This window comes from Trichosurus vulpecula, chromosome 4, assembly GCF_011100635.1.
Source record: "Trichosurus vulpecula isolate mTriVul1 chromosome 4, mTriVul1.pri, whole genome shotgun sequence".
In the NCBI taxonomy this organism is placed as follows: Eukaryota; Metazoa; Chordata; class Mammalia; order Diprotodontia; family Phalangeridae; genus Trichosurus; species Trichosurus vulpecula.
In genome coordinates this window covers 277,609,171-277,624,029 of record NC_050576.1, presented here as the reverse complement: position 1 = coordinate 277,624,029, position 14,859 = coordinate 277,609,171, and the positions used below count along the sequence as shown (strand labels likewise).

Genomic DNA, 14,859 nt, shown 5'->3' with positions numbered 1-14,859 from the left:
ATTATATTGAATAATGCAATAAAAGGGCAGTGTCTAGGAATTTTAAAGGATGGAGCCAAATGCTTTCAGATCTTTCTGCATATAACAGGGTAGAGATGAACATTTTCATGACAGAATCCAAGGGAGCTGTCAATTTAAAGGTGAATAAATGTCATGAATAAGGATTTCTATAGTAATAGAGGCAGCCCAGGATTTCTAGGTAGGGGACACATGCTGACAGATCAACAGGGAATGTAGACAGGGAAATGGAGTCCAGGGGAAAACATGAAGCCAGAGCTACAGTAGAGGAATTTGATAGGTCTGAGAACCAGAGGTAGAGAGCAAAAGTGGGATTGGGGGTTTATTCTCGATGCCACACCTGTGAAAATGTATACCTCAATCTTAAATACCACAGTGCATAAAGGCCATCTTTCAGGACATAGAGGTGTGGGGCATACATACAGTATTATTTGTCTGGGTTGTGTTCTGATGTGAAAAATATAGCCTGAAGGTCATGTGTCAAGTAGGCACCTCATTTACAGATTTTTTTTAAAAAAGATTTAATTCATCAGATTTTCAGAGGGGAGAAATCAGGGTTTTGCAAGTTTTCATAACTGTTTATTCATTATAAATAGTAAATATTTACTGCACTTTTTACATGAAAGACATTTTTACAACACGTTGTTGTTGGTAGAGGCTGCAACACAAAGAGAGTATTTCTTTTGTCCATCACCCTTTAAGACCAATGTATGTGCTAATCTCTGTACTATGTCTAGGCTCACTAACTCCCTACTTCATAGTCCTTAATGCTAAAAGGAATGTATTTGGGCCCTACCTCATTCATTGTTCCAAGAATAAAGAGAAATAAATAACACTGCCTTCCATCGTCCGGTTCCTCTTAACATTTCAAAACACAAATTTATTGACATTCTACAATGTCACAACACAAACTTATGTAAACCTCAATTCCTATACTCTTTTAATATTGGATATCATCGTATAACTTAAAATTACATGTCAGCCACATGGACATTTCTCTTCTTGCCCTGTCTTCTGCAAAAAATAAAAGAATGTAAACGTAATCTTTTTTTAAAAAAAGAGCATTATTCTCTGACATGGTCTTGAATCATAAGGAGCAAACTGGATTTTGGTTGTCCAGCAAACTGCAACATCTCTGCATTTTACCACACTGAATTATGTACTGAAAAAATAAAAACACCTGCAAAAATATAGTTCTGATTCTATTTATATCACTTTGGATGTTTCCAAAGCTTCTGTGAGGTACACAGTATTGCACATTGTTAGGCAGTCATGGAAATCAACATCACTGTTCCCCCCCCCCCCCTTGCTTGCTTCCAAATGTTAACATGGGATTAGGAAAAAGTCATATGCTTCAGCCCGCTCCAAAAGATACAACCAAGTTTGATTTTTCTTCTTCACGTCATACCATGTCCCGTTAGCAAAATGGGCTTATGACCTTTATTGACAACTGGATTACCAAAGAGAATATCATCAATAATTTATCCTGGAAGTCCTTTATATCTGTCTTAGCTTCCAAAAGATGCTGATATTGCCTGTGGATGTCAATTTCCAGTGTGTAAGATTAGAGGGTTCCCCTCTGCTCACGCTTCAGAAACTGAGCAGTTTCGAAAATCATAGTAATGTCAACAGTGGACATCCAACAAGTTCTAGCAGACAGCATGAGGGCTGCTAAGTTTTAGAACATTCTGCTTGTCCAAATCAGGCCGGGTATTTCTCAAAGGGGCAAGAATGGAATGTGTTCTCTCAGTCAGCACTAAACAGTTTGAGTATGTTGATGTGTGGCCATGTTAAAGTGTTGCCTTAAAAAGCCCCACTGGTCTTGTATTGCTCAAGGTCTTCCTCTTCTCACCTGTTTTGTCCAACATGTCCAAGAGAATATTGAAAACAACTACTGGAGAAAGAAAACAACTCTCCTGTACCTTCTGTCACAATGACCCTCCCCCACCCCCACTCCCACTGCCAAAGGGGTTGACTTTTTCAGAGAGGATTCTTCTTGTCTATGTAATGGAGACTGGAAACAGGACCAGACTGAACTCAAAGTGGACAGTTCATTTATGCGATATCTGGCTTCAGATAATGAAAGGCACCTGCAAGAGAACAAAAGGAGCTTTTTAAGTCATGCTGTGACAACTTCACAGCAAGGGGCAACGTCAGCTACAGGTTGACCATGTCATATTTAATACCGGGGTATCAAAGGATAGGGACTAATATTTTTATTCCTGGGACAAGTTTGACAAAACTCTGTGTATCTGGGAGTATATACTATAATGAGTCTTGAGCTGACCTCATTAAGAACATGTGTTTCTGATACTGGGCTGCCAGTGATTATATCATCTTGGCCAACCCTTATGTTTTACCTAATGGCAATCAGGTTTCATGTCTCAGCAATTAATAACATCAAGATGTTGTTGACATCACTTAAGAAAATAATTATGCAACCAAACTCTTATTTGATCCAGTATCTCAGTAATAGATATGATTCTAGGATGAATAGATAGAGAGATAGATGGATAGATAGATAGATGGATGGATAGATGGATGGATGGATGGATGGATGGATGGATGGATGGATGGATGGGTGGGTGGACGGATGGATGGATGGATTAGATAGGTGTACGGATGATAGAAGTTAGATAAAATAGATGACTATAGATAGATTAAATTGGTGAATTATAGATAGATGAATAGATGGATTACAAAGAATAATGGACAATAGATGTATGGATTAGATAAATAGATTGATAAATGATAGATAGATAAATGATAAATAAAATGGGTGGATTAGACAGATTTATGAATGACAGACAGGAGCTAGATAAGATAGATAGATGGAAATGAATGGGTAGATGGCTGGACAGATGGATGGATGGATGGATGAATGGATGGATTAGGCAGATTGATAAATTAAAGATAGATAGATAGATATAATTTCAAATCCCACATCACATTCTATTTGACCCAAGATAAATCATTTAACTTCTCTGAGCCCTTATTTCCACTCTTGAAACATTCATTGCCAAAGGATTAAATGAGGTAGTGTATGGAAAGCAAACCTGAAGGTGCTATATAAATGTAAGCTATTATTTTGAAGCAGTCAAGTTGTGACTAAATTCAGGAAAACCTCAGTTTGAATCCCACCTCAGGCACTTACTATATGTATGACTTTGGGTGAGCCATTTAACACCTCTGAGCTTCAGTTTCTGTGCTCATCTGTAAAATGGGGATAATAACATCTTCAGCACTTACCTCACAGGCCTGTTTTGAGGCACAAATGAGAGACGTGTGTGAAGCACTTTGCAAACCTTTAAGTGCTATGTAAATGTCCATTACCATTATAGACAGATACATTCTTACAGACATATATAATTATATCACAAGGTTTGAATTAATAGTTTTCCCATCCCTTTTACGTAGTACAGAGAAATAATGAAATGGTAAGACTTGCAAGAGCGATTAATTACCCCCCTTCAAGAGACCTAGTACTCACTTTGTCCATATTGTCCATACTGGTAGCCTGTGACAGGATCCATACTATAGCCTGTGGTGCTGTAGGTTGGTGGGCAATAGGACTGAGATGTTGGCAGACTATCTAAGCTCTTCATATGGTCTAGTCTCTGGCTGCAGCTCGCAGACACAGTAGTGGTTGGTTCTAGGCCCCCAGTGAGAGGGGAGAGAGCATAATCAGTCTGGGGCTGGTGAGGTACCCCACCATGGTTAGTCAAGAGTCCCATTACCTACAAGAAAGGAGAGACAGTGAAGAAATTAAAACAAAGAACTGTATCTTTGAGGTGGCTAGAAAAATACCGTGAGAGTTCATTCTTCAATTCATAAAGAAATATATTGACAGAGGCTGACCTAGACGTTCCAAGGGGATAAAGCAATCATGTCATACAACTAAATTATAACTTTTAGCTTGAGTATTTCGGAAGGATGGGGAGGTAGAAAGAGGTACCACATGTGCTCACATATCACACGAAACAGTTCTGTTTTCCCTCTCTGATGTCTGATCAAACATTACATCTGGATGTTTCATAAGTCCTCCTACCCAAGGGAAGCACAGATACTTTGGCTGGATCTTAACAAAGAAAAATTAATAGCACTGATCTCTTAAACAACAACAAAAAAAACCTTCTTTCACGCCCTATGTTTTCCATTTAATTTCTATACAAACATACTTTGCACTTGCTGAAAAGCTAAAAAAAAGACGAGCAGCTTTGTATGATAAAGACAGAAGAACCAGAAATAGAATACATTGGAAAGAGTCTGTTTTGTTGTGACAATGATCCTGGAGAACACGAAAGCTTTTTTTTTTTCCCTTTTCTTTCTTCAAATAACATCTCAGTAACCTAACAACTTTCAGATGAGGATGTTGAAGTGTTTCACAAACATTAACTCAGTGACCCTTGCCACACCCTGGTGATGGAGGTAAGTGCATAATTAATTTTGCAGCTGGAGAACCATAACTCAAGAAGAAGGAATAACTTCCTGAAGTTCACACAATTCAGCGAAATGCTCAGCCCACACACCGTCTCTGAAACTCTCACATAAGGTCAGGGCTATGATACCTGGAAACTTCCCACCCTCAAAACTATTTTATATTTACATATTTGTGTTCGTGGGGTATGCCTTGAGGGTAAGGACCATTCAAAGACTTAACGTAGTATCTGACACATAGTAGGCACTTAATATAAACATCATAGAATAAACAAAGTCTCCTTCAGAATTTTGTGAATGCAAAGATCTCAAAGTAGTTCTTAAGTTAACACTGTTTCTGTTATAATTTAGGAAATCTGAGGAATAGAAGAATGAAACTGTATCCCATCCCCCAAAATTCCCAACATAGGGAAGAAATAGAAACTCATAGGCCTTTGTTCAAACCACAAAACTGTACTCCCCTTCTAATAGAGTTAATACACCAGAGTATCAGTTTTCGAATTTTTTGGTCTCAAGACCCTTTATATTCTTAAAAAGTACTGAAGATCCCCCCAAGAGCTTTGGTTTACATGGGTCATATCTATTTATATATATTGTATTAGATATTAAAATGTCTTAGCATCATTATGATAATGCATTTTGTCCTCACAGACCCCCTGGAAGTGTCTCAGGGATCCCCAGGAGTCTGTATCACACTCTGAGAAACAAACTACCAAAAATCAATCTTATCCATCTTTCTGCATTGAGGCAGGCCTGTGCCTGGATTAGGGGAATAAAAAATGATCAGAAGAGATATCATAAACCCCTTTAGAAACTGGTCCAATGATCTGTATATCTACAGTCAGTTTCCTGTCAGAGAGTTTTAACCCAGTCCAAGGACTAGTCAACTCAAGAGAGAGAGACACTATCTACTCCATAGAGTCTTCGCTATCTAGTCCAGTTCCCTTCCTAACTAATCCTGTTTTTTCCAGCTTTTCGCATATACCCTACTTTCCATTTCATGGCATCTCTCATTCATAAAATTTCTAAAACTTATCTTTTTAAACTTGCTATGACCAGAAAGGGTGCCAGAAGTTATATATTTGTCAATAAAGTGAGATTCAAACAGAGCACAAAGCAAGGAGAAATTTAAATCTCAAGAAGTTGGTTTTTATATTCTCCTTCCCTTGACCTTGTTACAGAATGCCTTCCCCAGCTTCATCCCCTCCAAAACCACAGACCAATTCCTGTCAGCTATGAGAAGGAGCAAATCGGTGGTAAGATCAGATTCAGTGACGTAGCATTGTGGGTTTTCCATTTAAAATTTAATTTGGAATCATGCTTTATATATTATGTATTCTTTCAATATTGCATGGTCAACTGTAACTGGAAAATAACATTATTTCTTATCCTCCTCTTGGCTCCTATAGTAACTTAAAATAAATCATTTCGAAATTGCAAAACTGCTTATTTATTTTCTTTTTTTCTCATTACTTCCTTTAGAATATTGGCAAACAGCCTTATTTTTAAAAGCCCTAAAGAAAATAAGGATCTACAGCTGATTCCTAACCATAACCTAGAGACACCCTGGGACACGGTGGGATGGGGTAAGGGGCAGTCCATAAAATCCTATTAACAGCAGTAGACTGTCACAACTCCAAACAAACTCAGAATCATTGCAACACAAAGGCCTTTGTAAGGACCTAATCAATACTGCAAACAGTGAGAGTACCAGAAGGTCATACATTGGAGCTGAATGCTCAGAAGTCATGATTTCATGTGCTCGTCTCACAATCGTGAACATAACTAAGAAACTATAAAGCTTTTTAAAAATTACTCGCTCTCCAGTGGTTGGGCTTTCCCCCCTAAGAGCTACACCTGAGGTTTTCCAGTTTAAGCAAGGAAAACTCATGGAAAATTACTCATTGCACATTTTGCTTCATCAGACAAAATTGTGTGCTTTTAGAGTCTGAGAATGCTTGAAAACATAGATCTTGCTTAGAGACAATTATCATGGGAAGTCTATGTGTGTTCAGGGTGTTCCTAAAGTCTGAACACATAGGCAAAAATGCGTATTTTCAAGAAATGAAATGAATGAAATTTTCAACCACATTTTATTTAATTGGAATATTAATAAATAACATCTTCAATGTGATTTCCATCATTTGTGATACAAAGGTTGATGCGCTTTGCAAGATTCGCGTGAACACGATGCACTAACTCCACATTGCTGTCAGTTTCCTATGTGTCCAGACTTCAGGGACACCCTGTATCACAAAAACAAAAAAATGTAAAAGTACAATGCTTTTTCTCCTAAGATGGAAGATGTCACGGTCAGGAATCAAGAAAAGAATTGTTGGTGGGGGGGAACAAATTCTTCACTTTAAATTAGCTCCATTAATAAGATACTTAATTGGTCCCAAAGAAATTCTAAGTTGCTACTATGCCAATCCATGAATAAAAAGAGCCAATGACACAGGAAGACTTAAATGGTAAAAAAAAAAAAGTTTTAAATTGGTAGCTAGGCCTCAGAGATCCTTTATGGAAGACAGGGATTCTGAATTCAATCACTAACATGTGAGCTAAGGGACAGATAGAATGGACAGTCAGATCAATATGCTGAAGCAGTTGGGGGCAGGGGGGAAGCAGTATTTCTCCTGAAGTTGATAGCTGTGTACATTTGCATGATAAATGTTTTTCATCCTCTGTCACATTTTTTTTTCAAGTGAAACAGCTTTGAAAGCCAGCAAGAACCTCATCTCTACTTATCTGTAGAGAATGTCCTAAGTGAAGAAATGAGTACTGCTTATACATCAAAGCCATTCCCTGGATTGAGTTTGAATGTATCATTGACCTCAGAAGGTTGATTAGAAGCCCTCAGTCTAGTATCTTTTGCAGTAGTGTGTAAAGTTCTGGAGTGTTTCCATCAGCACACTCATACAGTTCCCTGTATTCTTGCAGAAACCAGAGAAAGAAGAGTAGAAGTAGGAGAGGAGGGGAAACAGAAGGAGGAAGGGGAGGGAAGGAAGAGAGGGAAAAAGAGGCCAAAGAGAATGGAAGGGAAGGGAAGGGGAGCAGGAAGGAAAAGGGGAAAACGGAAGGTGGAGAGGGAGAGAAGGAAGTAGAGAGAAAGGAAAGGAGAAGAATGGAGAAGGAAGAGAAGGAGATGGGCCAGGAAGAAGGGAAGGAGAGAGAGAGGAGATATAGAAAATTGGAGAAGAGGAGGGGAAAAAAGAATGGAGAAAAGGGAGGAGGGAGGAAGTTGAGGAAGAGGAATGAGGAAGATGGAAGGACAAGAAGAAGGAAGGGGGAGAGAAAGAGAAGGGGAGAGGACAAGGAAAGGGGGAGAAGGGTAAGCTGAGTAAGGAAAGATGAGAAGGAAAAGGGAAGGGGAAGAAGAAAGAAAATAGGGTATAGGGAAGGGTGGAAATAGAGAAAGTAAAAGAAGAAGAAGATAAAGAAGAATGTCGAGAGGACTCATATTTATATTGCACTTTAAGATTCACAAGGCAGTTTTCCTCATAACAAACCCATGAAGGTAGATAGTGCCAACAGTATTTGTCTTGCTTTCCTAATCTATAAGATGAAGGGATTAGGACAGATGGTTTTTATAGTCCTTTCCAGTCCTAAATCCTATGACCGCCCTTAGCAGCTGCTTTAATGACGACTCCCTACACGTTATTCACAAACTCACTGGACAAATTAAATTAAGCTTGCCCTGAGTGCAAGGTACTATGTTCACTCCTAAAGATACAAAGTTTGTTTTGTTTTTCATCCCAGGGTGGCATAATGAAAATGGCCTTAGGTCTGGAGTAAGAGTTGAGTTTGAATCTCAGGTCTATCGGTTACTACCTGTGTATCCGGGGTAACTGACCTCATTAATGTCTCGGTGACTCCACTTCCTCATCTGTAAAGTGAAGAAGTGGAACCAGATGACCTCTGTGGTTCCCTCCAATGCTCATGAAGGGATTGGACTCTATGGCCCTCCAGCTCTTACAATACTGTCATCTTTGATTTATGACATAGTTCATAACCTTCAGAACTTTAGATTCCAGTAAGGAGGGGAGGGATACAACATGTGTACCAATTAGCCTACTTGCGGTAGAGTGTGTGATAGGGGCAAAGGAGCAACCTGGACAAAGTTCTCTAAGAAAATCTGAGTAAAAAGAGGAAATCAAGGTAGGCTTCTCAGAAGAGATGGTAACAGCCGAGCCTTGAAAGCAGAAGATTCTGAAAGATGAAGATAGAGAGGAATCCCATCCCAAGAAAGGGAAATAGCCTGAGAAAAAAATGTGCAGAGGCAAGAGACAGGGTGCAAAGTGGGAGGACTAGCCAAGTAGACTAACTGGGCTGGAATGCAGTAAATAGAGGGAGGTTGAGACCCACAAGTAGTAAGTCAGAGCCTGACAGCGTAGGATCTTGAATACTAAGCTGAGTAGTGTGCATTTTGTCCTACAGGAAATGGGAAGGAGATTGCTTTAGCCATGATGGGTGGGAGGGAAAAGATTGGAAATTCTGTCAGACTTCTCTAAGAAATCATCACGAAGGAAGAACTATGGAACTTTTACTAAATTTGTTCTTCTGAAAAAGACCCATAATTAGAAAATCTACATAAATCACATTTTTACCACCTCTGATAATGGGTCCTATTGTTAGGCACACCAGGAGTTATCAAAGGGTATCCTTCCAAAAGCTCTCATCCTGCCTCTCAAATTGAAGCTTGTGAGTGATTGTAACAGAAAAGATGTTGCTATCCAAACTTGACTTTCAGTTTTCCTTATTTGACTTTGAGACAGATTGATGCAAAAGATTGCATTGTTGTAGATGAGTTATAATTAAGAAATTAACAAAGAAATTCAGATCAGAAAATATATATGGGATATCAATAGAAAATATATGCTTTACTTTCCATTAACATAATTTAAAACCTCAAGTCTCTGTGGAAGGGTCACATTACACTTTTATGTTTGTTTCTTTAAAAGGCAGTTGGGTATTTCATGTGGTAGGAGGGAAGTTATAGGAATTTCTTCTCCAGCAAGTGAAGCTTGGGAAATGAGCTTTTTAGAGCACCACCAACATGGGCAGAAAATATTTTCCAGTTGCATTTTCCTTATAAGGACTCTGGCAAAATATTTTTTCACATTATTTTTAAATGCATTTTTCTTGCAATTACTTATGACCAGGTGGTTAAATTTAATCTATTTTTAACGAATTCTGTGTTCTTTTTAGTTTAATTCACATACATACTATTGATTTATTATAAGAGAGATGGTTCATGAATCCTGGATGGCTTGCCCACCTTTTTACTGTTTATTTAACTTTTAAATGTATATTTAAAGGCCATTGAAAAAATTTAAGAAGAAAACACCCAGCAATTCAAGTACAATTGAATTGTCTTTTACAGGCAATACTAAAGGGAGGGGGAAAAATTGCACAGCTTTTTATCCAAATTCAGGCTCCATTCCAGTAAATGTAAGTTGGGCATGTGCAATCACCAGAGATTTTCTTTTTTAAAATCATTGAATTTTGTGTACTCTGAAAGATTTTTTTTTCCATTCTCACATTTTGTGTGGCTATCCATCTAAGTGAAGCATAAAAAAGAATCCCAAATGTTACAACCCCTTATCAAAATGTGCCATATTTGCTATCTTAAGTCTTTGGGAGGGTGTCCTTTCTTTTTTTCAAAATACTTCATTTTGACTTGTAGATTCCTAGCTGTGTCCCTCAATTTTCTTTATTTATTAGAGGAATTTTCCAAGCTTTCTTCTGACTTTTTCTCCAGTTTCAGAATTCCAGATAGGTTGTTTATATCTGATTGGAAAATTATACGGTTCAGGAAAAATGAACTCTTTATGTTTGCTTCATGCCATATTTCCCCTGAATTAATTTTCCTATTGTGAGATTAAATTTAAAAGATAAAAACTGCAGGCCAAATTAAGATTTACATTTTAAATTATGTGTCTGGAAAATATTTGTCTTGGCACACACACTCTGGTTATGTCCTCAATTGAAAATGCGCTGAGTTTATCAAGAATCTAAAATGATTTAGCAAATTACTGTGCACATCTGGGTGCTTCTTTTTCCTCCACAAGAACCATTGGTGTGAGGCTTTCTTTTCCTTCTTATTTCAACTGACCAGATGTGCCCTTGCTTCAAACACTTTCAATGTTCTTTTTGTTGTCTTATACATAGGATACCAGCCTGATTAATAACAAGGCTTTACTTTCTGGGGCACCCTCCCCTCCAAAAGGCTACTGAATAAAATAAATACTAGCCATATTTTAGCCCCAGGAACAAACCCTCGGCCTTCCTCCAAAAAATTCGTTTATTCACAGTTTTTCAGCCAATTCTGGCCATTTCGGGAGTCGTTTAATAGGTAAGCTGCTGTGTCTGTGACTTCAAGGCTGAAAAAGCTCAACTTAAACAGGAGAGGTTTTCCTGAAAATATCTTCTTCGGATTCAAATGCCTTAGGAATTATCCTGCAATTGATTAGCATCTAAATAATTAGATTTTTGCTCATGTCTGTTTGAAAGCTCTAAGCGGGAAGTCGCCTGAAGGCAGAGGTTTCTCTCAAAGTATGGCTCATGACCTTATCACCCATACAAGGAGTTACAGGAAGGGCATGGCCAGTGCTTACCTAGCCAGCCACTGAGGGGAAAATGCCCATTTAATTCAGCTTTAGTGAAGGGATTCTTAAACCCATTTTTACAACTTTCTGACTTTGTCAGATGAAGAGTATAAGCAGGACATTCTAAGTACAATTCATATGTTGCTCGTGATTTTTTAGAGTATAGTAAGTATCCTTTAAGTGATACATGTATATGCCTTGCCTTAATGTTCTATGAGAAATTATGGGAGTGATTTGTGTTTAAGCAATTCTTTGCAATATCTGTCTCCAAATATGGATATAAAATAGTTTCTCTGAATCTAAAACTTCAAGGCAGGTTGAATCCATAGCAGCATGCTGGATCCATTAATTTCCAAAAATGAAAACCCAGGCAATGGATTTGAGTATTTTTTTCACTTTTGGAAGGATTAAGAATAGATAGCTTCTGGCTCATTAGGAACAATCATAACGTCCACTGATTAGCAGCAAAATAAAATCCATTAAGAAAAAAAAAAGCTTATATACTTAAAGGAAGGTTCTTGCCCATTAATACAGTTGGTATTTGACCCACCATAGGCATAATAAAATTCTCATATGTTTTAATTCATTTACGCATGCCTGCATTTAATATGCTTTGTGACCATGTCTGCAATTAATATGATTTATGAGAAAAAAACATGTGCATTATTGGGGGGAAGGGTAGAGATACATATTTTTCCCCTCCTATGAATGAAAGATTTAATGAAACAGCTCAAGGAAAATTGTTGGCCGTTAACATATTAAGTTAGACTGACAGAATCCTGAGTAAACTTCAGTGGCGTTAATGATATCCTCTTATCTGACCCTGACACATTTGCGGCATATAATTTACAGAAGCTCTGTCCAGGGAATCTTGACAAATGCTCCTGACGATGTCAGGGCAATGTTCCATTCTAATGTAAAACAGATGTGGGTCACATACCCTCATTCATCACTTAACACAGAGACTCTCAAACTGTTTCTAAGAGGAATGACATTACCTGCTGTTAATGCTTTTCACTTCAGAAAATTTCTCAGACCCCCAGCAGTCCTCCAAAGGATGAGCACATGAGCAGATCACTTCGGCAATCATTTTTTCTAGAACGTCTGCATTCAGCCCCTCAATACTATTTGCCTTCTCGAAGACTCTGAATTATTCTTTCTGCTTCCTGTCTCAATCTGTCTTTCACTACCTGAGGAATCCGACCACTGTGTACGGTCACATCTCTGCTCAAAACCTATCAGTTAGCTCTCCATTGCCTTCCTTAAACTATAAACTGCTGATCACTATATTCACAGCCTTCCAAAGCCTGGCCTCAATCTTTCTTTCTAGCCTCATTTATATTCCTCCCATCTCATATTCTATATTCAAGTCAAACTCTTCAAATTCTCACACACGGCTTAAAATTCTCTCTCTACCCTGAGTTCTGTAACACAAGGGCTCTAAGGTTTGCGCCTACCTCCTCCTCTCTCTCTCTCTCTCTCTCTCTCTCTCTCTCTCTCTCTCTCTCTCTCTCTCTCTCTCTCTCTTTCCTCTCTCCTCTCTCCCATCTCTCCCCTCTCCCATCTCTCCCCTCTTCTCCTCTCTCCTCTCTCCTCTCTTCTCCTCTCTCCTCTCTTCTCTCTGTCTGTCTTTGATAGACCCCTTGGGATACCTGGTAAAACCTATGGATGTGGACCCATTCTTAGACTAATGTTTTTAAGTGCACAGTATTTCAAATGAAACCAAGTATATCAAAATATTTATCAAAGTATTTTTTTTAAGTTCACAGACCCCAGTTTATGAATGCTTGTTGTAGCACATTACTAACCTTCTCATTTATACTTGGCACACTTTTCTTTGTATTATTGTGACTTCAGTATTTCTCTTTTCCCTGCCTCTTAGATTGTAATGGGGGCTGGGAGGTGGGTGAAAACCCGTGGTGGAAACAGTGATAAACTTAAGCATCTCTAGAGAACAGGGCTTTACCCTGCCTCTGAATCTTTCTAGCCACGTGACCTTGGACAAGTCCCTTTTACTTTCTCAATTTCTCTTCTAAAAAGGAGAATGACAGTATTTGTAGTACCTACCTCAAACTTCTCATGATGATGAAATTAGCTAATCACATAAAGCACTATGTAAACCTTAACGAGCTGTGTAAATGTCATCTATCCTAAGCTCCTGGAGAGTAGGGGCCCTGTCATACCAATTTTTATATTGTAAAGGCTTAGCACAATTCCTTGCCCATCGCAAGTCCTTAATGAGGGTGTGCTGAATTGGATTGAAAATGCCTGTGGAAAAGTGGGCTGCATATCTTGCTTTAATTTCATGAGCATATCAGGATACATAAGCTATTAATTGTCCCTTCCAGAGGGAAAGAGCTCTAGGGTATTAGGCATCCCCCAGCACTAAAATGTACTGCTGTTTCTTTAAGTCAGTCTTTTAACAGCCTGCAAAGTAAAAATATCCAGAAGTGAATACATGTTGTTTCCTTTTAAAGAATCAATGCACTGTTTCTATACCCAACAAACACACACAGTTGTAAGCCCCTATGAACTCAGGTACACAGCTCAATACTGAAATACAAGCTAAACTCATAAAAATTAATATTATCAGACAAAGCTCTTCATTGGCTTTTGCCTTAGAAGCCTACCTGTTATGAGGAGACACAATGTGCCCAACTTCACCAGGAAGTTTCTTTTCCTTTCTTCAAGGATGTTCGGGAAGTTGACATACCTTGAGCCCAACTGCTGTTGGTGACAACCCCCTGCTAACATCCTAAGGCTGAGTAGCCGCTTTACATTTCACAAGCACAGACTACCACAGACATACCACTTTTCTCTAACTGAAGGGGTGAAATCTGAAGTCAACTTTAATTCCTACTAGTATCACTGGAGAAAGGTTTGGGAATGAGAGAGGGCACAACTAAGGAACAGAATAAGCAATAGAGATTGTTGGATATATATTTTATCCTTGTATCATATTCTATGGGTTATCAGTGTTCAGCTACATCCCCATTGTGCAAAAGAAATCAAAATAAGCTCCAGCAATACGGTGGGAGTGGAGTGAGAATTCTACTATGTCTAAATTTAGGTCAAGCATTTTTTTTAAATATACTTGAATCGACCAAAAGCATCCCTGTGTGTACCCATAAGATAGAAGAAACAACTGGACTAATGTCTCTTAGTTGGTTAAAGTTAACTGATTGAATCAGATGACCACATGAATACGTTTCAAGGAAAAATACATGTATGTTTTTGTTCAGTCATTGCAATCATGTCTGACCCCATTGGCCCCATGGCCCCATTTGGGGTTTTCTTGGCAAATGGTTTGCCATTTTCTTCTTCACAGGTGAGAAAACTGAGGTAAACAGGGTTAAATGACTTGCCCAGTGTCACACAGTTATTAAGTGTCAGAGGCTGAATTTGAACTATGGTCTTCCTAACTCCAGGCCCACTGCTCTATCCACTAGCTCTATCTTTCATATGCTCTGTGGGAAAATGAAAGGGATTCATGGTAAAATTTGACAGCCTCCACTTCTGTAAGAATATGCTTTTGGCTATTTGTTGTGGATTGTACCATGGGGCAAAACAAACGTTCATTTAAAAACTAAAGAGAAAAACCAAAAAAAAAAAAACTGAGCAGACAGTGTGGTATAAGGGAGAGTTGTAGATCCTGCTTGGTGCCTGAGCAACTTCAGAAAATTCGCTTAACCTCTCTGGGCCTCAATTTCCCTAGATGTAAAATGAGGGAGTTAAATTGCATGATATTTAAGCTCTTTTCCAGTTCTAAATTTATTAGAGTTAAGGAACCTGAATT

The 14,859-nt window shown here is 38.5% G+C and overlaps 1 protein-coding gene across 3 annotated transcripts in view; it reads right to left on the bottom strand.

Annotated features, from left to right (window-relative positions):
- Window positions 1-2,073: 2,073 nt before the first annotated feature.
- Window positions 2,074-14,859, bottom strand: part of PAX3 (paired box 3) — a 104,514-nt gene continuing 91,728 nt past the window's right edge. For all 3 annotated transcript variants that reach the window (XM_036757121.1, XM_036757123.1, XM_036757122.1), the window contains exons 8-9: window positions 3,509-3,755; window positions 2,074-2,108 (exon numbers count right to left, since the gene is read on the bottom strand). In XM_036757121.1, coding sequence (XP_036613016.1) covers window positions 2,074-2,108; window positions 3,509-3,755 — 282 coding nt within the window. The remainder of the gene's footprint in view (window positions 2,109-3,508; window positions 3,756-14,859) is intronic.